Raw genomic sequence first — 22,426 nt, 5'->3', positions numbered from 1 at the left:
TCCTGGTCACAGTAAACATATTCACCATTCATTTTGGCTTGATGATTATACTGGCAAAAGTAGGTAAATAGGCAGACAAAAGCAGAGACTTTATACTAACTATAATTATATCAGGCTATGTCCAAAGGACACCAAGCTTTCCAGAGCTATTGGAAACAGTATTGTGATTAATCAGCATGGATAGTGGCTTTTACGGTAGTTGTTACAGCCTTAATCTTTTAATGTCCATAACAGCAGAAAAAAAGATGGATAACATTTGTATCTAGAATTAATATCCAATCCTTAATGTTATAGTTAATACAAAATTACATGTAGTGTATATTCATATCCTCAGTCAACTAACATCCCATGAGCTTCCTTATACATGTATTCCTTAAACAAAGGGCGGATCATGAGTACTGTCCTTCTCCACAATTCTTCTGTAAGCACTTTATCATACTTTCTCAAACCAATAAATGTACAATGACTCCCTCCCCTCAACACATATATTTCTATGACTTGGCTAAAAAAGAACAATCTGTGATAGAGCTCTATTACACATCCCAAGTTTTGCTCATTGACAGGGAAAAGTATGAGGTCTTATTATGCTTTTTATCCCCTCTTCTATGTAGTGAATTTTATAAGAGGAATATGTACTTAATGATGCATTTAGCTTGCATATTGTTGGGTGCTGCCCAGAGTTGCCTTTGGTGAGATGGGCAGTTACAAAATTGGATAGATAGATAGATAGATAGATAAATAAATAAAAATGCATGGTTTGAACTCTTACCAAGTCAATTCCATTAAGATCTGCAATCTCCTTTAAAAATAATAATTTCACCAGCTACTCCTTTCTGAAGCTTTAATTTTATCTCATAATTCTTTCCCACTACCTACATACACACCCCATTGAAGCTATTATTTTAATCAATGAAGTCTGAAGACCCTCCTTAAAATGTTCTGTCAGAATCAGAAAACAGGGTTGCTTGGATGTTTGTGCCCTTCATGGGACCATTAGTATCTATTACTGAAAAGAAAGAATTCTTAGAAACAAGGAAAAGAGATGGAAAGCAGGACATAAGATGGCGCCTCTTTTATTAAGGCCCATTAAAGAAACATTTTGGTCTATGGAGATGGCATTTCCTAATGCCAAGAACGTCCCAAAGGTGCTTTTTCAAGAAGCAACTGGACTTTCTGGTTTTTCTTTGAAGATGTTTTGCTTCTCATCCAAGAAGCTTCTTCAGCTTCTTCAAAGCTGAAAAAGCTTCTTGGATGAGAAGCATAATGGTTTCAAAGAAAAACAAGAAAGTCCAGTCTTGAAAAAGCACCTTTGGGACAGCCATGACCTTGGATGACTGAGAATCTCCATAGACGCTAATGCCCAGAAGCAATCAGTTCAAATATTTCCTCAATGTTTTCTCTTAGTTTGAGTGAAACTGCTGAATAAACATGTCCCCTATGTTTTCAAAGAACTTTAAGAGTCTACTGTATTGGATTGTTTTTCTCTTTCTTTTTCAAATGTATGTGTAATATTTGTATGCTTTCATAATTAGGTTTCCTATTTTGAGATTTACTTGGACAAAATAAGGGACTTACTGGATGGTAAGTAAAGCAGGATTGTATTATTATTTTTAATGCATCCATTAAGTTGTCTGTGATAATTTATTTTGTTTTGTTTTCTAAAATCAGTACTCACCCCTGTATTAAACCTTAACCCTTGTATATTCACACAAAAATTGCCATTTCTCCCATACTGAACATTTTAAGGATTATTTTAATCAATGAAGTCTGAAGACCCTCCTTAAAATGTTCTGTCAGAATCCAGAAAACAGGGTTGCTTGGATGTTTGTGCCCTTCATGGGACCATTAGTATCTATTACTGAAAAAGAAAGAATTCTTAGAAACAAGGAAAAAGAGATGGATAACATTTGTATCTAGAATTAATATCCAATCCTTAATGTTATAGTTAATACAAAATTACACGTAGTGTATATTCATATCCTCAGTCAACTAACATCCCATGAGCTTCCTTATACATGTATTCCTTAAACAAAGGGCGGATCATGAGTACTCGTCCTTCTCCACAATTCTTCTGTAAGCACTTTATCATACTTTCTCAAACCAATAAATGTACAATGACTCCCTCCCCTCAACACATATATTTCTATGACTTGGCTAAAAAAGAACAATCTGTGATAGAGCTCTATTACACATCCCAAGTTTTGCTCATTGTTATCTCTTGAACTTCTCATTAGGAATTCTGTGCTAGGCGCATCTAATCTAATTATTCTCCTAAAATTCTACCTTCCCCCTTTAATGTTAAAGAGAAATAACATTCTTTCCCTTGTCAAGTGCAGGTGTTAACTTCCATGTCTTTCTGATTCTTTTGCAGGAGTCATTCTCAAGGATATTTTTCTCATCCATAGTGTTTGTCATTCTGGCATTCTCCCAGTCATCCTTTTCATACTTCCGTTTAGTGTAATTCCACAGGCTTTTGCAATGCTCTGTAATGTAATTAATTCTATTCTACTTGAAGCAGTTTCAGTATTCCTTCTTTTTCTAAACCCTTTCTGTTCCTGCTGTCACTCTACTTTTGTTTCCTTTTCTGTCCACTTTCCCTAAGATCACTCAGTGCCACCAACAATATTCTATCTCAAATTCAGAATTCGTGATCAACTTGTAATTTCACTAATTATCTCAATCATTCATGATAATCAACAAAAATATTTGTCTATCTAAAGTCTGTCTGTCTGTCATATTTTTATCCTTCATATACATATAAATAGACTTACATTTGAATCATGTATTTGAAAGAGATAAGCCATTTTTAGTCACCAATCATCCCAATCTCCAAATGGTCCAAGAATGTACTGTTTTATCTCCTTCTCATCCATCCATTCATGTCATCTAGCAGAATAACTTCTTCCTATTGACCATTTTTATTCAGAGTGTAGTAGTGTTTTCCTACACATTCATATTTGATTCTTACTTTATAATTTCCTGGAGTATTACATGCATTTATTTACTTATTTTTTATTTACATCTTGTTGTAATTTATGAATCTCAGCAGCTTCCATAGAATATGATAAAGCAAAAAACAAAACAAAACCAAGCTCTGGTTTGACAGGAGATAGCCTAGACATGGAAAAATAGTGTTTAGCACCCTGTTGCCTGCCAGAAAGCTGTGAAATTCCCCAAGTGCCCTTTAGAAATCATTTGGATCCATGAGAACAAATAAAAACATAACAAATAATTTAAAAAGCAAATATCGCACATGATTGGGAGACCCATCTGGATAAACACTTTAGTGATGGAGAAATATCTCAATCCATGGATTTTTACTGTCATCCACAGTGGATGTCAACAATTCTTATTTTCTATCTATCACATATTTTAGCCTTTTCATTCATAATTAAACTCAGATCTCCGCTTCCATGTTTTATCAAAGCCACATCACAAGGTCAGATTAGTTTTATACAAGGGTATTGTGTCCTTTCACTTTCTCTTAATTTTACAATTTTATATCTGTGATTCATTTCCTTCAAAACATTTTTAACGGAGGCTTTTTTTTAACAAGCATTCATGCATATATTTACTTTCTTCCTTCCATACATTTTTGCAGATTGAGTAATTCACAATGCACTAGATAGTCTGAATATCAGGGGAATTATCTGTTCCAATGGAGGGAGATGATCAATGATCAAGCTTGATTATGAAGTCCCTTATTAGAAGACCCCCTCCAAATTGCAATCTTCCATATGCGCTACTTGGCTCCCAATAGATCAATAGAGATTGACCTCTGCCCCATTGTTTGACTTTGGTCATTTTTTGGTAAGATAGAGAATATATGGACAAAGTTACCAACCTTAATGAAATCCTTAACATGTTTCATATTCCTATTTAATAATAAATATTCCTATTTAACAAATAGTCAGTTTTGGGCTACTTTGTCAGAATGGTTCAGCTAGATTCCAGTTTTGCAGTTTGCAGTGGAAACTAGGATCTTTAAACTTTTCTTTTCTATATATTTCTACTTCACTATTGAGAGTAATCTCTGTAATCATTTTGCTTTAAATGGATCAGAAGCATTTTATAGCTTTATATAATTATCATCCAGGAGTTGTAGCAGCCATTCAAAAAGAATAAAATGGCATAGTTGAAGAAATCTGTTTCCCCCCTATTTTAAATCCCAGTTCTTTGTTCAAGATTCCTGATCTCAGACATGAATAGCAAAATGCTGTGTTTCTCTGTTCTTTTAATTTCCAGTTTTGCATTCTGCTTTATGATTTTTTTAAAAAAAAGATTGCTTCCCAGGGCATCCATTTGGAAACGCTTGACTTAACTATTTTCTAGAAATCATTATTTCATCCATATTTTCTATTTGCCTGATGTAGCAAACTTTGGTTTAACATATTGGAAGATTTCTCAGAGGACAGACATATAAGTGGAGATGTTTGGGTTGTGAATGAAACATCTGAATGGGTTCTAGTAGGCACCCTTAATCCAAAAAAAGTCCACAACACTAGCTTTACTTGCACAGTGCCTGTGCTGTAACCCCATATATAGTATCCTGGCATGATTCCAATCACTAGTGGAACTGATCTACACCTTGTTTTTGCCTTATATGTGATACACAATTCTATATGGGTCATCTCAAATAAAACTTGTGGACATTTTACACTTACGTTACTTTGTTTGTATTTCATGTTCCTGAGTGTTTCCGTATTCCTTATTGAGAATATGCAAAACATTACTTATTAAATCATTCCAGTTGTTATTTTGTACCTAAACCAACTAATAATGTAAAGCCCATTTGGTTTGAAATATGCAAATCCTAAATGAAAACTCTATCACTGATTTTTTTGTTTGGAAATTCATTCAGACTTTCTTGCCAGTCTTTCAATTTATATATATCCTTAATTGATGTTCCTTTATGTTTTTTACAGTTTCAAAAACGAATCTTGCAGTACATGAAGACAAGAACAGAGTACCATATGTCAAGGTAAAAGCACTTCTACCTATAATGGAAAAAAACACATTTTAATTATTTAATTCACCTTTCTGCAAATACAACCAAGGTGACTTAACACTAAGAACTCAAGGTAGTCATTGAAAACAAATTGTAAAATATGCTCAAGGTCGAATAGATTAAGAGATCCTGAATAATAGAAGTCAAAGCCATAAAATGAATAATTCCATGATAAAATTGACAAAGCAGAAGTCACAGTATTATACACAATAGTGTAAATAAAAAAGCATACTAATTAAATTTCTATCTCTTATGTCTATCTCTTAAAGGTTAAGTATAATTTTTTACCAGTAGAATATTTCTGTTTCTCTGAATGTCTCTAACACTGCATCAATATGTCATACTGATTCCGGATGAAGGGAAGTAGTAGTTTGATTTTAATCAACTGGAAAATCTGTACTTTAATAATAATTCTGTTAATCCCCTAACAGCTCACAAAAGCATGCTAGATTTTCAAGATCTTATTAGCTCCAGTAGATTAATGTAAACAGAAAAGGATGTTAGGCTACAGAATCCTTGGAATTATTTACTTTATTGTAGCATCCTATTTATCCATAAGTTTGTTAGAGCAAGGATTCTTTGATCTTATTGCTGACCATTTTTGAAAGCAGCATGAAGATTGTTACTTTCTACCCTGGGATGGGAGGAAAGGACAGATATTACAGCCCTGTAATGTTTTGCAAACCACAATCCTCCTTCCTAGATTCCATTATTCCTTTTGTTTAAACAGTTGTTTGTCTGTGGTATTAATGGACCATGAACAAGTACTCTGTATTGTAGCTTCAAATGAAGTACTTCCTTGAAACTGCTTCCTGAAGCAACATGGTTTGCCATATTTCTTCAGTGCATATTTTACTGAATTTCTACAGAAGATTTTTTAAGTCTCTGTATACACTTTTAATAGGGATGCGGTGGCTCAGGGGCTAGGACGTTGAGCTTGTCGATCGAAAGGTCGGCAGCTCAGCGGTTCGAATCTCTAGTGCTGCCGTGTAACGAGGTGAGCTCCCATTACTTGTCCCAGCTTCTGCCAACCTAGCAGTTTCGAAAGCACGTAAAAATGCAAGTAGAAAAAATAGGGACCACCTTTGGTGGGAAGGTAACAGCGTTCCGTGCGCCTTTGGCGTTGAGTCATGCCGGCCACATGACCACGGAGACGTCTTTGGACAGCGCTGGCTCTTTGGCTTTGAAACGGAGATGAGTACCACCCCCTAGAGTCGGCAATGACTAGCACATATGTGCGAGGGGAACTTTTACCTTTACCTTTATACACTTTAATTTGTTTTAATTTTTATTGAATTTAAAAAAACAAAACAAAAACAGTGGACTTTGCTCCATGTCTCTGGTTTTTAACATCTATGTCAAATCTAATTTACTATGTCATGTGTTCTCAGTTTATATATAGGTTTACATATATCCTGATTCCATTTATATCAAGTATATACTATGTTATTACTACTATTACAACTCTATACATATTTAATAAAACTATTCTACCCTCATAAATACAATATAAAATTGATATATACATTTCCAGACACTCCTTATCCCTACATTCTGGCATTCTTCCTCCTCTCAAGCCAGTCATAAAATTTATTCCAGACCTCGTAATACCTTGATTCTCATTTATCTTTAAGTTCTAGGGTAAGAACTTAAAGATAAATGCACAGTTGTAAATTTTATTTATTTACATCTCTGCGCAGTGGTAAATTTCTGCACAGTTATAAATTTTATTTATTATGTCTTCTTCCAAGGGTACATCTTTGCACTTCCACTTTTAAGCAAATGTTAGTCTTGCCGCGGTTAGTATGTGCAATATTAAATAAGTAACACTTTTATCTTGCTTGTCGTCCATCATACCCAATAAGAAAAAATCTGGTTTGAGCTCAATTTTGATCATTAACATTTCCTCTAACCAGCTTATTTACTGCCAATTTTTTTTTGTTTTTTCGCATTCCCACCACATATGGTAATATGTTCCTAATTCCATTTCACATTTCCAACAAGTTGGAGAATATTTTTTACTAATCTTTGCTAATCTTGTGGGTGGGATATGCCACCTGTAAAACATTTTATACAGTGTATATACTTTATTGAATTTCTACAAAAGCCTTTGTCATATTTCTTCCTGAGTCTGCTTCGTAGACCTTTCAGCATACTCCTACAGAACTCACCCTTGGAAAAGGGCAGGGGAAAGTGTTTTTCCACCCTTCTACCAAGAGGATTTCTAGGTTAGTCACCTCTGATAGGGATTATCCTACTGCACACACTGGAGGTGGCCAATCCCAAACCTCAGAGTATCTCCACGTTGAACTATCTCCAAGTGTTAGCAAGCAATTGAAAGAAGACGGTGATGTGATATGACTTGCCCTTTTGTGCTTCTGGCATTCTCCCCTTTGTTGACCAGTTGATAAAAGAGACCAGCAGTGCAGAAAAACTCCTCTCACATTGCTGCGCTGTCACAATAACTCACTAGTAGGTCAGTGGTTGTGAAAAGCCATCAGTGTGGAAAAGCTGCTTTCATGCCAGTCACCTTCTGATTCTAAAGCCACCCAGCCCTAAGCCTTTCAGCTGAGCTCAGCTTGTTGACTTCTTCATTGAAGCAAATCAGGTTGCTTTAATTGTTTTATCAAAATTATTACTTAAAGAGTTATTGGATATAATTAAGCTTCCTTCCTTCCTTCCTTCCTTCCTTCCTTCCTTCCTTCCTTCCTTCCTTCCTTCCTTCCTTCCTTCCTTCCTTCCTTCCTTCCTTCCTTCCTTCCTTCCTTCCTTCCTTCCTTCCTTCCTTCCTTTTTTCAGCATGTTGCCAAATGTCCTTTGAGATTAATTTTTCAGGATCCATAGTTCCCTGTGCTTTATCTTAGCATTTTCCAAAACAAAAAGTATTTTTTTAATTAAAACAATTCTATTAGAAGTTAAAATGATAAAATCATATCAAAAGATTATTAAGTTAGTTTAGCCTGGCTTATCATTCAAGAATAATCCATTCATTGTACAATGAGGTTTGCAAAGTAAAGTGTTTAGCAGGACTATTTGAATTGCCAATAAATAAGAAGAATCTGAACTGCCTACTTTGGAAAATTGCAATAGGTCCTTTTATTCTTTACCTAATTCACGTTTACCGGTTTGCTCATATCTTGTATTTGACAGATAATTAAGATCAGATAACCTGAAATAACAACTTATCTCCCGAATCATAAAGTATTTTAATACCAAAACATCTCCATCTATACTCCTGAGAGAGAGTTTGATAGGTAAAATCATACTCCAAGACATGTAGTGTCTTATTTAACATTTCTATCACTCTTGAGAAGTTTGCCTATCTAACGTGAAGAAGGTTTGCACCACACAAACCCCTCACACATACACACACCTCCTTCCTAATCCTTGCCACACCTCCTTGGCCTCCCTTGTGCACCTTCCCCAACCTGCATCATTCCTCTCAAGCACTCTTTTGCACTATCCCCAACCTATCAGATTTATCAATGTAAATCAAGGATTACCTTGATGTTATTTAAAATAAATTTTATTGTTTTTAAAATAATAGAAAAAAAGTAAAAAAAAAGAACAAAACATGGAGATAAAAATATTATTAAAAATGTACATAACAATTACTTAAAAAGTGAAAAAACCCAAACTACATGTGTTGTTGCAACAATAAACAGTTACAATGAGCAATGGTTCATGCCCAACATACCCTAGTCGTACCAATAATGACTACAACTATTTAACACAAATAGATTTCACAGAAGATAATGTTGAAAAGAAACTACATAGACTGAAACAATCACTATCTATTGGACCTGATGGACTATGTGCATACTTCTTAAAAAAGCTTTCCATTGTTATAGCAGAACCCCTAAGCATAATCTTTGAAAATATGTCAGCACAAGCTCCCTTCCCAATCTATGCTCACTAGCCACGGTCATCCCTATCTTCAAAAAGAGAGACCCCAGCCTAGTTGAAAATTACAGACCAATCTCTTTATGCTGCATCACCTGCAAAGTAATGGAATCAATCATCAACCAATCCATTATCCTCCACCTAGAAACAGACAACCTACTCTCTAATAAACAATTTGGTTTCAGAAAAAAATTACCCTGTAATCTACAACTTCTCCACTGCAAAAACATATGGACTACAAATCTTGATCAGGGCAAAGCAATAGATGCAATTTACATAAACTTCTGTAAAGCCTTTGATTCAGTAGTACATGTCAAACTACTTCTAAAACTAAAATCCTATGGCATCTCCGGACCCCTCCATAATTGGATAACTCCGTTCCTGTTAAACAGGCAACAAGTGGTCAAAATAGGCAGCGCCCTATCAAATTCTGCTCCTGTTAATAGCAGTGTCCCCCAAGGCAGCATTCTAGGACTAATACTCTTCATATTATACATATGTGATCATATGTAATCATATTATAAATAACTGTGTTCTCGTCACCGATGATGTTAAACTATTTAACACTACCAACAATACTGCTACCCTTCAAAAAGACCTTGACTTTGTGTCGGAATGGTCAAAAAATTGGCAACTCCAAATCTCAAGCAACAAATGCTCTGTCTTACACATTGGCAAAAAGAATCAGAACACAAAATACAAGCTAGGTGGACATTACCTTGTAGATGACCCTCACTCTGTTAAGGACCTTGGATCATATCAAATGATCTAAGTGCCAAAGCCCACTGCAACAACATCGTCAAAAAGGCATTAAGAGTTGTAAACCTAATCTTGCGTAGCTTCTTCTTCGGTAAGATTACACTACTAACCAGAGCATACAAAACATTTGCTAGACCAATTCTCGAATTCAGCTTATCGGTCTAGAACCCACACTGCATATTGGACATCAATACAATCGAGCGCATCCAGAAATATTTCACAAGAAGAATCCTCCACTCCTCTGCTCGCAACGTAATACCTTATGCCACTAGACTTGAAATTCTGGGTTTAGAAAATTTAGAACTACGCCACCTTCAGTATGACCTGAGCATAGCTCATAAAATTATCTGCTGCAATGTCCTTCCTGTCAAGACTACTTCAGCTTCAACCACAACAATACACAAGCACACAATAGATTCAAACTTAAAGTGAACCGCTCCAATCTCGATTGCAAAAAATATGACTTCAGTAACAGAGTTGTTAATGCCTGGATGCACTACCAGACTCTGTGGTCTTATCCTAAATCCCCAAAACTTTAACCTAAGACTGTCTACTGTTGACCTCACCCCATTCCTAAGAGGTCTGTAAGGGGTGTGCATAAGAGGACTAGTGTGCCTACCATCCCTGCCCTAATGTTCCCTTTAATTGTATTCATTTTATGTATTCAATTCATGCTTATACTTATATATATATTAGTTAATATGTATTTGATAAAATAAATAAATAAAAAATTCTATATATATAATTACCTAATGCAGACATTTTGTGAATCTATCATCTGTCTAGAACCCACACTGCATATTGGACATCAATACAATCGAGCGCATCCAGAAATATTTCACAAGAAGAATCCTCCACTCCTCTGCTCGCAACGTAATACCTTATGCCACTAGACTTGAAATTCTGGGTTTAGAAAATTTAGAACTACGCCACCTTCAGTATGACCTGAGCATAGCTCATAAAATTATCTGCTGCAATGTCCTTCCTGTCAACGACTGCTTGAGCTTCAACCACAACAATACACAAGCACACAATAGATTCAAACTTAAAGTGAACCGCTCCAATCTCGATTGCAAAAAATATGACTTCAGTAACAGAGTTGTTAATGCCTGGATGCACTACCAGACTCTGTGGTCTTATCCTAAATCCCCAAAACTTTAACCTAAGACTGTCTACTGTTGACCTCACCCCATTCCTAAGAGGTCGAGAGATAGGAGGAGAACCACCGATAAACGGTGCCTCTCACTCCCAATCCCTCCAACCGGCGCAGCAAGATACCATGGTCGATGGTATCAAAAGCCGCTGAGAGGTCTAATAGGACCAGGGCAGAGGAACAACCCCTATCCCTGGCCCTCCAGAGATCATCCACCAACGCGTCTCAGTGCTGTAACCGGGCCGGAAACCTAATCTTGCGTAGCTTCTTCTCCGGTAAGATTACACTACTAATCATACATTTATTTTTTGTATGTTGTAATATCAGTCTTTCACCTATAGTAAGGGTCTGGAGAATTAATTTTTGTTGTCCAGTTGTCAAATTCCATGTACAATGTATGTAATTCAAAACAATATTGTCTTTTGAAAATTTTAACATACATCACACAACCACATCTATTAGTTCACTATTTTCTCCCAAAACATAGTAAGTATAGGACATTGTAAAAATATATGTTAAAAAAAAGTATTTCCTACATTTTCAAGTAAATGCTATAGTAGTCCATCCTTTTTATATGGACATTATGGAGTCCAGTAGATTCTAAATATTTTGTTTTTATAAGTTGTAACTTAAGATCCATTGACACTCTTGCTATAGAAGATTATTGTGTTAGAAATATAGAAACCTCTAAGTTCTTATGCCACTCATTGCTTCCCATGTGCCTATCAAATTGATTTATAGATAACAAATAACTTTAGAAACTAATCAGAGATTTTTAGTTTTTAAAAAAACTAGGCAATTGTTCTGTCTGGGATGCTGAGAATGTTGCTGGACTTCAACTCTGATAGATATTTGCCTCTTAATGCATCATATGCTACAAATCCATCCCAATCATCTATCTATTGGTCCAAATTCAGCATTCCTGCTTTCATCCAATTTTTCCAGGTCACCATCTTTTCCCCAATTTTCAGGAAGATCTGGCTAAGCTTAAGAATGATTTAAAAAAGATGCAACCAAAATTATATGCTTAGATATGAAGATAGATTGCAAGCCCATGAGACTGAACCCCAATCACATTTTGGATAAATGAATTCCTTTAGAATTACAGTTGTGGAAGAAAAATCTACATGTGAATGGTATTAAAAATCCCCCCAAGTCAATCCAATCTGAATGCATTTATGGAAGAAATACCTGTATTCGCTTTTGACTAAATGTGTGAGAGATTTTCTTCATTTTTCGTCCATAATATTCTCATCAAAATTGTGTAGATAACACTTCCTTTCCCCAAAACTTCCTTTTTTTTAATAGTTTCATTTTGTTAATCCTTCCTTTGAAATTAATTGGTTCCATTAATGCATAATAAATATGAATGCAAATATAGAAATTTTTTCCTGTTTATTATTACTATAAGCTTCAACATATTTTGGAACCATGCATAAATACCCAAAGCAAACTAGAGATGCACAATCTATGTATAAATTGGATATTTAAAAGAGTTTCCCAATCATATGATGAAATGGTATTCATTCTCTTGAATGCTGAGAGCCTAAAGTATGCTTTAAAATAGATCTGCAGAAGAATCCTTGGATGCAGAATCAATTATCCACACAGCTAGGAATTATTTACCAAGGTCCCTGCCTGTACAAATCTATGTGAGCAATCATGTAGATTTTTCAGATTGGTTGTAGGTTAGTTATGACCAGTGACGGTATTGGTCATACACTGTACATGGTCATCTTATATATTTCTGTATTTGCTTCTTGGTTATCTGAAGTTTTTAGTTCTGTTAATATAGGCGTATAAATTGAGTTTTGTCTCTGATTTTTGAGAAGCTGCAGTTACTGGTTTAAGTTTGTTTCCAGTCAATGTTTTGCCTTAAAAAATGTTGAATTTCATATTTCTAGGGCTGCACAGAGAGATTTGTATCTAGTCCTGAAGAAGTTATGGATGTCATTGATGAAGGGAAAACAAACCGTCATGTAGCTGTTACCAGTAAGCATTCATACATTTCTAAGTCTGCAATTACATTCTAAAATCATAATTTTAAGATTTTGGTTACCACCTTTAAAGGTTTTGGTTACCACCTTTAAAGCGCTCCATGGCTTAGGACCCGGGTACTTACGGGACCGCCTGCTGTTACCTTTTGCATCCCACCGACCCGTACGCTCACACAGAGAGGGCCTTCTCAGGGTGCCGTCCGCCAAGCAATGTCGGTTGGCGGCCCCCAGGGGAAGGGCCTTCTCTGTTGGAGCTCCTACGCTTTGGAATGAACTTCCCCCTGGTTTACGTCAAGTGCCTGATCTTCGGATTTTTCGCCGTGAGCTGAAAACGCACCTATTTATTCAAGCGGGACTGGATTAAAATTTTATTGGGGTTATTTATATTTTTAGATTTTAAATTGTTTTAAATTTTTCGGCCACATCATAATATGTTTCCTTTTAAATTTCTTTTAATTTGTATACAGTGTATTTTTACTTGGCTGTACACCGCCCTGAGTCCTTCGGGAGAAGGGCGGTATAAAAATCGAAATAAATAAATAAATAAATAATTTCAATTACTGTTGTGCTGAAATTACAATAATTTTACAATAGTCAAGAAAATAAACATTTTGCTCATCAAATCCATTAGTGCCTTCAAGTTATCCCTGTTACATAACAATTAAATAGATTCCTAGATATGTGATTTGAAATTTAAAAAAAAATGATGACTGACATTTTGAGGTTTAAGATTTTTGGTCTTTGGATTTTAAAATACATATTAAACAAATGCTCTGCAGTTCCTTGCTTCAAATGGAGATCAGCAATTTCTTTCAAAATAAACATTTCATGCGATGTAGCCTTTATTGCTGAGCAACCAGGAGCATTAAACCCGAGTTAATGTTTTCAAGGTCAAATATTTAAAAATGCATGGCCGTTATTTTCTGAACAGTTAAGTAAGCAATATTCCAGAGTTGTATTGGCAAAAGTATTTCATGCGATGGTTAGTGGATACAACTGTATAAGTGCACTTGATTATAAATCATTATAATGTTTTATAATTTAAAACAATGATAAAACATTCTAGATTTTTTTGGGGGAAGTTGTAAACTCGAAAGATATAAATGTATAATAAGGCACGATGGGCTTGAAGGGGCCTCACTAGTACCTGTTGGCTAGCTTTTATAAAGGACGACACTGGGATGACCATGGTGGATTTAAAAGAGGCAGTGCAAGGCAAAGGGCCATGGAGAATACTGATCCATACAGGGGCCAAAGGTTGTACATGACTGATTGACAAGTGGAACCAGGCCTCCCTTTGGGTACTTTGATTCAGATATACCCCATGTGCGGAGGTGGACAGGGAGTGGAAAATTAGATTCCCTTATTGCCACCAGGTCTCCATTATAAACCAGTTTTTCATTTCCACACCAGATCTCTGGAAGAACCAGTACAAGATTGAAAGGGAAATTTGCATCCTTCCCTGGCACTGGCTAACTAAAGAAAGAGAGAAACAACACTTAGGGAGTTGATGGCTTAGCCGTGCTAAGTCATCCATGAATCAGGTGTTAGAAGACAACCAGTCTACTCCAGGATTCATTCAAAATAAGTTCAACATAATGAAAGATAACAAAGGAAGATTAGGTTGCACACACTCAATACAAAAAAGGATACAAAATACAATACAAAAAGAGAGAGATCCTCCTAATACAATTCTAACCTTGTACTCCAGATCAGGCCTGTGAAACTAGTGGTCCAGAGGCCGGATGTGTCACACACAGGCCACACACACCCCGGCTCCACAAAGGCATAAATCATCATGATACCACACGTGACGCGATTGAGTTTGACACCCGTGCTCTAGATCAGGGATCACCAACCTTTCAGACCACAGGGACCACTAAATTCATAATTTTAAATCCCATGGACCACTAATATGATCTGGCTAATGACCGGCTTGGTGGGCGTGGCTAGGTGGTCATGTGACCGGTGGGCGTGGCCAACTCAGTGTCACTCACGTCAAGGGGCGTCTTGCCAGCCTCTACTCACCCCTCCCAGCCACTCCTCGCCTCCCCACCCAGGCTCCTTAGGGCCCCAATAGGAAGCAGTTGTGGGATCTAAGCAGCCACCATGAGAAACAGTTGGCAAAACAGATCAGTTCAAATTGGATCTGTCCGAGAAGGAGATTCAGCAGAAGCACCTCACTGAGAACTAGGAGCATAGGCTTTCCAAGCAGAGGGAAGACCTGCAGGAGTGCAAGGCCAGGTACTGACGCCTGGAGGCTCAGCAGGCTGAGATGCACAGCAAATTCCAGGCCATGATGTTGTCTCACTGGAACAAGGGCCTCCAGCTCTTCGCCACCAGCAGCCTTTGCCCAAAGCCCCACACCAAGAGGCTGAAGCAGACCCCAAGTTGGAATTTCTGCCCCCCTCCGACAAAAAGACCCCAAAGGGGGAGACTCTCTGTAACAATACAACTGTTCATTGCACGTATCCAGCCCAGGGACTGTAGTTTGAGGAGCCCTGATTTAGTGCAATATAAAAAATGCAAATAATTTTTCTACAGACCACCAAAATTTTCTCACGGACCACCAGTTGGTGACCGCTGCTCTAGATGGACCTGGGTTCTGTGCTTTATTCCTGTATTCAAGTGTCTTTCTGAATTTGAAAACAAAAAAACAACTTATTTTTATCTGTGCCAAAGTTATTCTTATCCAGGAGTCCAATCACCTCATAAACTAACCCCCCTCCCAAAACATGCCCTCTTCTTGCCCTGAACCCAACAGGTTATTTCAGTTCCCCCACTATAAAGGTTGTGCTTGGCTTCCCACCACAGTTGGGACCAGAATACCATTGCTAAGCAAGTTAGTTATTAAGAAAGTTGTCCCTGATTTTATGACCTTTTTTGCCACAGTTGTTCAGCAAACTTGTTAAGTAAATCATGTGGTCGTTAAGTGGATCCAGCTTGAATTCGTTTGTTGGAAGCCAGCTGGGAAGGTTGCAAATGGTGATCACATGACACTTTGAGGCTGCAAACATCATAAATTCATGCCAGTTGCCATGTGCTTAGATTTGGATCATCTGACTATGGGGATACTGCAATGGCAAAGACCAGTTGTAAATCACTTTTTTCAGTGCTATTGTAACTTCAAAAAGTCACTAAACGAATGGCTATAAGTTGAGAACCACCTCTACTTGGATTTTCAAAATGCTTTTCACAATGCCTCTTAATATAGTGAGCAAGCAGAGCTGTCCCTGATTAAAAGGACAGGTGATATAATGCAGGGGGCCCCAACCTCTAGGCTGGGGCCCACTACCAGGCTGCAGCCTGTTCGAAACTGGACCGTGGAAAAAAATGGGCAAGTGTGGGCATGTGAAGCTCTGTTCATGTGAGCGAAGCTCCACTTGTGCGAATGGAGCATGCTTGTGCTCACGCGGAAGCTCCATTCGCACAAATGGAACTTCGTGCGCGAGTGCAGGTACCTACCACTTGTGTGACTGGAGTTTCATGTGCATGTGCAAGCATCCTCCACTTGCACACAATGTTCCATTTGCACGAATGGAAGGTGCGCACATGTGCTGTTCACACAAATAGAGATGTGCACATGCTCTTGCACCTGTCACTTACACGCCCCCTCCATACCAGGCTGGGCTACCAAGTTGGAAAGGTTGGGGACAGCTGATCTAATGGATTGGCAGTTGATTTTTTAAAAAAGCAGGGAGCCCAGAGTAAACTGGTAATATTCCTATTGGGAATGGATATAGGCGGAGTGGATTGCATCATGCATCAACAGTAGAACAGATACCATTTTAACTGCTGTATAGTTTAATTTTTATAACCTTATTATATATAAATTTCTTTGAGTTGTATCTCATGGTTAGCAATTATTTTTTAAAAAAAAAACTAGATTCTTGTTCATTTTAATGAAAAAATAGGAATACAGTTTTTAATTTTAAGAATTAAAAACTTGGAGAAAGATGTGTGTTTACTATGATATGCCAAACTCTGCTTTGAATGCGACAGTTTCAACTGATTCACACCAAAGCAGGTTCAGGAATTTAAAAAGGAGTATAGCTTCAAAACAGCAAATTTAATCAAAGTGTTAAGTAGTTTGTATCCTTTCTCAGTACTTCTGAATATGGATTTTTTTTTGTCTGCTGCTTCTGGGGTTGTTATAAATAGTACAAATATTCCACATATTTATTTACATATCCCTGTGGGATTTGTGAGGCTTTAATTAAGATAACAGCCCAATTCTGCTGATTTCCTGCTGAGGGCACCCTCTGCAGATGTGGCAAGAGGCTTTTGAGGTCCATCTCTTTAGCGCCAGATGATGAATCCCAAAACTGCACCTGGATTAGAAACACAGTCACTTTTGATTAGGATCTTCATCCCTCTTTTGGCAGCAGGAGTGCTGTCCCCATCCTGGGACACAGCAGCAATTCTCCCTCCTTTCTCCACAGCGGTTGGGCTGTGTAGTTCTGTTCCATTGTCTCTGCTGGAGACTACATCTCCCAGAAGCCCATTGCAGTATCCTCCTCTTGTTCAGAGTTCAAGGGGCCAGGGTTCCATCCACAGGACTACTTAGGTTTTATTAAGATCTTCTCAGTTTCAGTAAAGTGGTCATCTACAGATCTTACTGTGGATGTTATTGTGTACCAACTGGATACTACATTCTGTGCTGGTCCTGTCAACATAGATGGGAATAATTTTGCTGTGCGAATATGGGCTTGATTGTGTGGGGAGCAATGCTCCTGGCAGACAACTCAGTAAATTCTCAGAAGGATACATAGGGGTTGGCACCCATGCAAACTTGGAAATGAATTCTGAAAAACTGCAATCGCAGGTAAGGTCCAAATTTAGTCTTCGCTGATAAAAACCAAGGAAATCAAATGAGGATGATGATTTAATGGAATTTAGAAGACATAGATTAAAAAAACCCTTAAAGAGCATGATTAGCTTATTGCATTTTATCTTCCTAGACATGAATGAACACAGCTCTAGAAGTCACAGTATCTTCCTAATTAATATCAAACAAGAGAATGTGGAAACTGAAAAAAAACTCAGTGGGAAACTCTATCTGGTAGATCTTGCTGGGAGTGAAAAGGTAATGATCCTGTTACTGCTATACTTAAAATTCTTGATTACAAAGTAGGACCTTTTGGAATTCATGACTTAATATAATAAATCACACTTCAAATGTATAAAGGCTTTGGATTTTTCTTATTTCCTTATATTTCCTATTTCTAAATCTCCCATCTCCCTCAAGGAGGGGCTACATGATTGCCCTCCAGGCAAATAATATATTGGATATAATGTGTGCCAATTCAAAACAATGTTTCATGTGTTGAGATAGGAGATAAGCCGTTCCTAAATACCTTATCTATTGTCTTAAATAAATGCAGTAATATCTAACAAAAAGGTGACAGGCCAAACTTCAGATATTGCTGCAAAATTATTTATTTTATAAATCTTTTCTGTCAGGATAAACTGAAACATATCTTTAAATTGTGGCTTTAAATTTATTTTTCTTAAAATCATTTCAGTTTCTGAATGTTTTTGAATAAGGTAGCCTCCAAATGTGTTGGATGATCTTTAAATTATAAATGCCATTTTTTTTCTGCATCGTTATTCCTTGCTTTTTTAAAAACTTTTTTTCCCTCCAGATTCACTTGTCTAGTAAAATTTTTTTGTTGACACATTAGTGTATTTGTGTGCATGTCCTAGTATATATAAACTCCAAATCCCCCTAAAAAGAGATGAAAATATTTCAGATGAGATTTTCAATTTTATCTTCAGATATATAAAGTTATTATTGGTACTATTGTACACAGTGAAACTTCAATTTAACTGAATTCACATAATTTACATTTTACTTCATTTGCTCTATTTGTGTTATTTACAAATAATGTAAATTGGTGCAATAGATTTACATGAAATGAAAACAATTACACATTAAAAGTAATGATGTAAACTGATGCAAATAACATATTTTACATTAATTGTCCAAACTATCCCAGAAACAATGGGCACAATTGGGAGTAAAGCCTGAAGCAAAAGTTATTGAATGGAAGTCTGGAAAATTGAGGTTTTATTGTATAAGAATCTGTTAAAATATGAGAATGATCTGAGAATGCATGCCAGCATTTAGCCTCAGTCAGATAGATTTGGCCTTCTAAGCTGCTTTGATGGATATTGGAAATGTAAGTGAAATTAATGAAATGTGAGTGAAATGCCATTTACTTAATGCGGTTTTGGATGAACTGAAAGTATTGTAGATTTTTCTGATGTGACAGACAGTATTATGTGTTTCTTCTAAATATAACCTCATCACTGTTTTTACTTCTCTTTAGAGAGTATAAACTCAGTTCATTTTCAGTAACATGTTTTTTTTCCTAATAGGTCAGCAAAACTGGAGCTGAGGGATCTGTTCTAGATGAAGCTAAAAATATTAACAAGTCTTTGTCTGCACTGGGTAATGTGATTTCGGCATTGGCAGAAGGAACTGTAAGTCCTTCCCTCCCTCCCTTCTTCCCTCCTTCCCCCCTCCGTCCTACCCTTCTTCTTGCAATTTAAGCTTAAAATAAATAGAGGAATTAACCAGCATTGTATTCAAAAGCAACCAGCCCAGCATTGTCTGTGATGAAAGTATGTTAGATCCCATTGATAAATACATTCATGAATAAATATTAAGTTCTCACATGCAGATATTTGCATCACATTGTTATAGTTGATGCCACTAGGATAGCTAGCCTAAGCAAATGGCTTTTGTAGAATTATTTATGCATGGGTATGTAGACTCCCATCAGGTTGTACAAATAAAACATTTGAGCAAGTAGAACTTACAGCTGAAGAGAGAAGAAAACATGGGGAGAAAAAGCAGAAAACATGAAAGCCCTTTTTTCCTCAAACAAAATATTGAATGAAAATAACATTGAGCAATTAAATATGTTATGTGTTTTTAAAATTATTATTGTAGCAATTAAAAATACCCTGAAAATATATTGCACTCGTCTCCCATATATGTATCAAGATACATAATTTATATTTTGGAAGGCATTTATGTACAGAAATCCAAATTATAGTATGGCTAGTATATATTGTGTAAAAGCAAAAAGTTGAGGCTGTAATGTTATCTTCTACTGTGTTAAAAAGAGTCAGACGTCAGTGACTTTTTTCCCCTTTTCCCACTTCTACCTTATATTTTCTTCTTTTCCTCCTTTCTTCCCCTAGTTTCCCATTATTTTCATTTTATTTGTATTTTGTATTGTGATGAACTAATAAAGTTTTTTTAAAAAAGAAATCCAAATTATAATATGGCCAACAAATCTCAGCAACAGCCTTTGAATGCTTGTGTGTGAGTGCATGTATTTCAACCTCTTATCTTTCTTAATTAGAAAACTCATGTCCCGTATCGAGATAGCAAAATGACCCGAATTCTCCAAGACTCCTTAGGTGGTAACTGTAGAACCACCATTGTCATATGTTGTTCCCCATCCATTTTCAATGAAGCAGAAAGCAAGTCTACTCTAATGTTTGGACAAAGGTGAGCAAGCATAAATGTCTTTTGAAAAAAAATCTGCCTTTATCTTTACTCATCTTTACTTTGTTATTGAAACAGGTTAAAATCAAGGTAACTGAAACAGATTATTTTAAGTACAAACTTTAGTAGAGAGATGCCATATGTTCTATGAATACAAACACAAAGGAATTGTGATTTAGGTCTTAAGAAAAAAAGTCAAATTAGTATCTATGCAAACAAGAGAGAGACCAACAGGCAGGCAGGCAGGCAGACACTTTCTTATAATAAAGACAATAATTTAAAAATTAATTGCCATTTAATGTGCTATGTTATTTAGTAAAATGTGCTGAGAAGTATGAAAGAAGGTTGCAGCAAGATTTCACTGCAGAAATTACATTCACCAATTAAAGCTGAATATAAAAATATTGATGGGCCTGAAAATTTTCACTAACAAGCAGCAATGATATTCTAATAATTTTGAGAAAGTAGTCAAGAATAAAATTGCGCATGCAGCAAAAGAATTTTCATTGTGATTTATTTTTATGCATCAACGCTTTACTGGTTCAGGGGCTGATGGGACTGTATTGATTTTCTAGCAATTATGTTGATGTGAATAGCTATTTCTGCCATAAATTAGATAGGTGAGTGTCACTAACATTTTCTAAGACCTGTAAAAACATACAGATGGCTAATCTTCCAGGCAGCATCAAACCACTGTTAGAACTTAGTAAAATTTCTTTCAGTGGCTTTGGTGGAGCAGAGAGTAAAGATCTGACATATAACAGATTATAAATCCAGTAAATAAAATGAAATATAGTTCTGCAATAAAATGCATCGTGATTAGCATAATAGAGAAAAATGTCAATCACAATTCTATTTATTGTTAAAAAAATAACAAAATACATTAAATCGATTGAAATTGTTGTAAAATATGCATTATGGGGGATATGTATATTATGAATATGATAGTATGTATAAGATTTAATATGAAACAGAAGTAGAAATTTTTAAAACTGGAAAAATAAGAAATGGAGAAAACAAAATAGATTTCTTTGACCTTACTTCTCGGGGGATACACACACACATACACACACACACACACACACACACACACACACACACACACACACACAGAGGGCTGTAAAGTGAATATGTCTGCTGATGTAATAAAGTGAGCAATCAATGACATTTCAAATTCTGGTTAAATCATTTTAGTCCATTGCTTTGGTAGTGGAGAGATAACATATAATTTATAAACTAATTGTCATGGAGCCATTTTTTGAAAATGTGTCTCATTCCTTGGTGCAGAAGACTGACTTGTTTATTCACACACGGAAATAAAGAAGATACTGTAAGAAGTGGATCTTTTTACCTGTGGGGACTTTGAAGAAAAATGAGCCAAAAATCAACAAAAAGGAAATAAGCAAATTTCCCATTCATAGATACTGTCGATTCTCAAACGAGTTAAATTTGCCTTCTGTTTTTAGCATCTTAGCAGCTATTCAATTCTGCAGGGATATATTTAGTTTTTATTTCAGGATACCTTTGGAATTTGAATATTTTAATATAAACTTCATTTGAGAATCAGAGAGATTAACAACCTTTGCTTTTGCACATTCTTGGATTTGCTCGTTTTGCAATTTGTGTTTGTTTGTCATAGAATCATAGAGTGCAAGATACCTAAGACGTCATCAAGTCCAACTCCCTACTCATTGCAGGATTTATTTTACCATCCCTGATAGATGATTATCCAGTCTCTGTTTTTTAAATGTATGAATGCATAGTTAGTCCTTAACTTTACAAGCATAATTGAGCCTGGTAATTATAGTCATAAGTCATGATGGTTGTAAAATGGCTCACTATGTGACCAGACTCAATTTTATGACCAGTTTTGTGGTGATGGTTGGGTGAATGCATTAGTTGTTAAGTAAACACCGTAGCTGTTAAGCAAAACTATTATTTGCTATCGGTCATTTGTTTTTGTTGGAAATCTGGTGTAAATGTGGATTTTCCAGCAAAACCATAATAAATCACATGACTGCAGGGAGCTGAAAATGGCCATAAATGTGGGCTGGTTGCCGAACATCCAAAGTCATGTGACTCTG

General features: G+C 36.2%; 1 protein-coding gene across 1 annotated transcript in view; it reads left to right on the top strand.

Moving 5' to 3' along the window:
- The window catches only part of KIF5C (kinesin family member 5C), a 101,356-nt gene that overhangs the window by 44,400 nt on the left and 34,530 nt on the right, over window positions 1–22,426 (top strand). The window contains exons 5-10 of the mRNA XM_058193133.1: window positions 1,533–1,581; window positions 4,926–4,981; window positions 12,728–12,815; window positions 17,782–17,906; window positions 19,202–19,306; window positions 20,197–20,345. Of these exons, the coding sequence (XP_058049116.1) occupies window positions 1,533–1,581; window positions 4,926–4,981; window positions 12,728–12,815; window positions 17,782–17,906; window positions 19,202–19,306; window positions 20,197–20,345 (572 nt within the window). The remainder of the gene's footprint in view (window positions 1–1,532; window positions 1,582–4,925; window positions 4,982–12,727; window positions 12,816–17,781; window positions 17,907–19,201; window positions 19,307–20,196; window positions 20,346–22,426) is intronic.

The sequence above is a fragment of the Ahaetulla prasina genome, chromosome 1, assembly GCF_028640845.1.
Source record: "Ahaetulla prasina isolate Xishuangbanna chromosome 1, ASM2864084v1, whole genome shotgun sequence".
In the NCBI taxonomy this organism is placed as follows: Eukaryota; Metazoa; Chordata; class Lepidosauria; order Squamata; family Colubridae; genus Ahaetulla; species Ahaetulla prasina.
The sequence above is the reverse complement of the archived record's forward strand: the minus strand, read 5'-3'. Positions and strand labels throughout refer to the sequence as shown.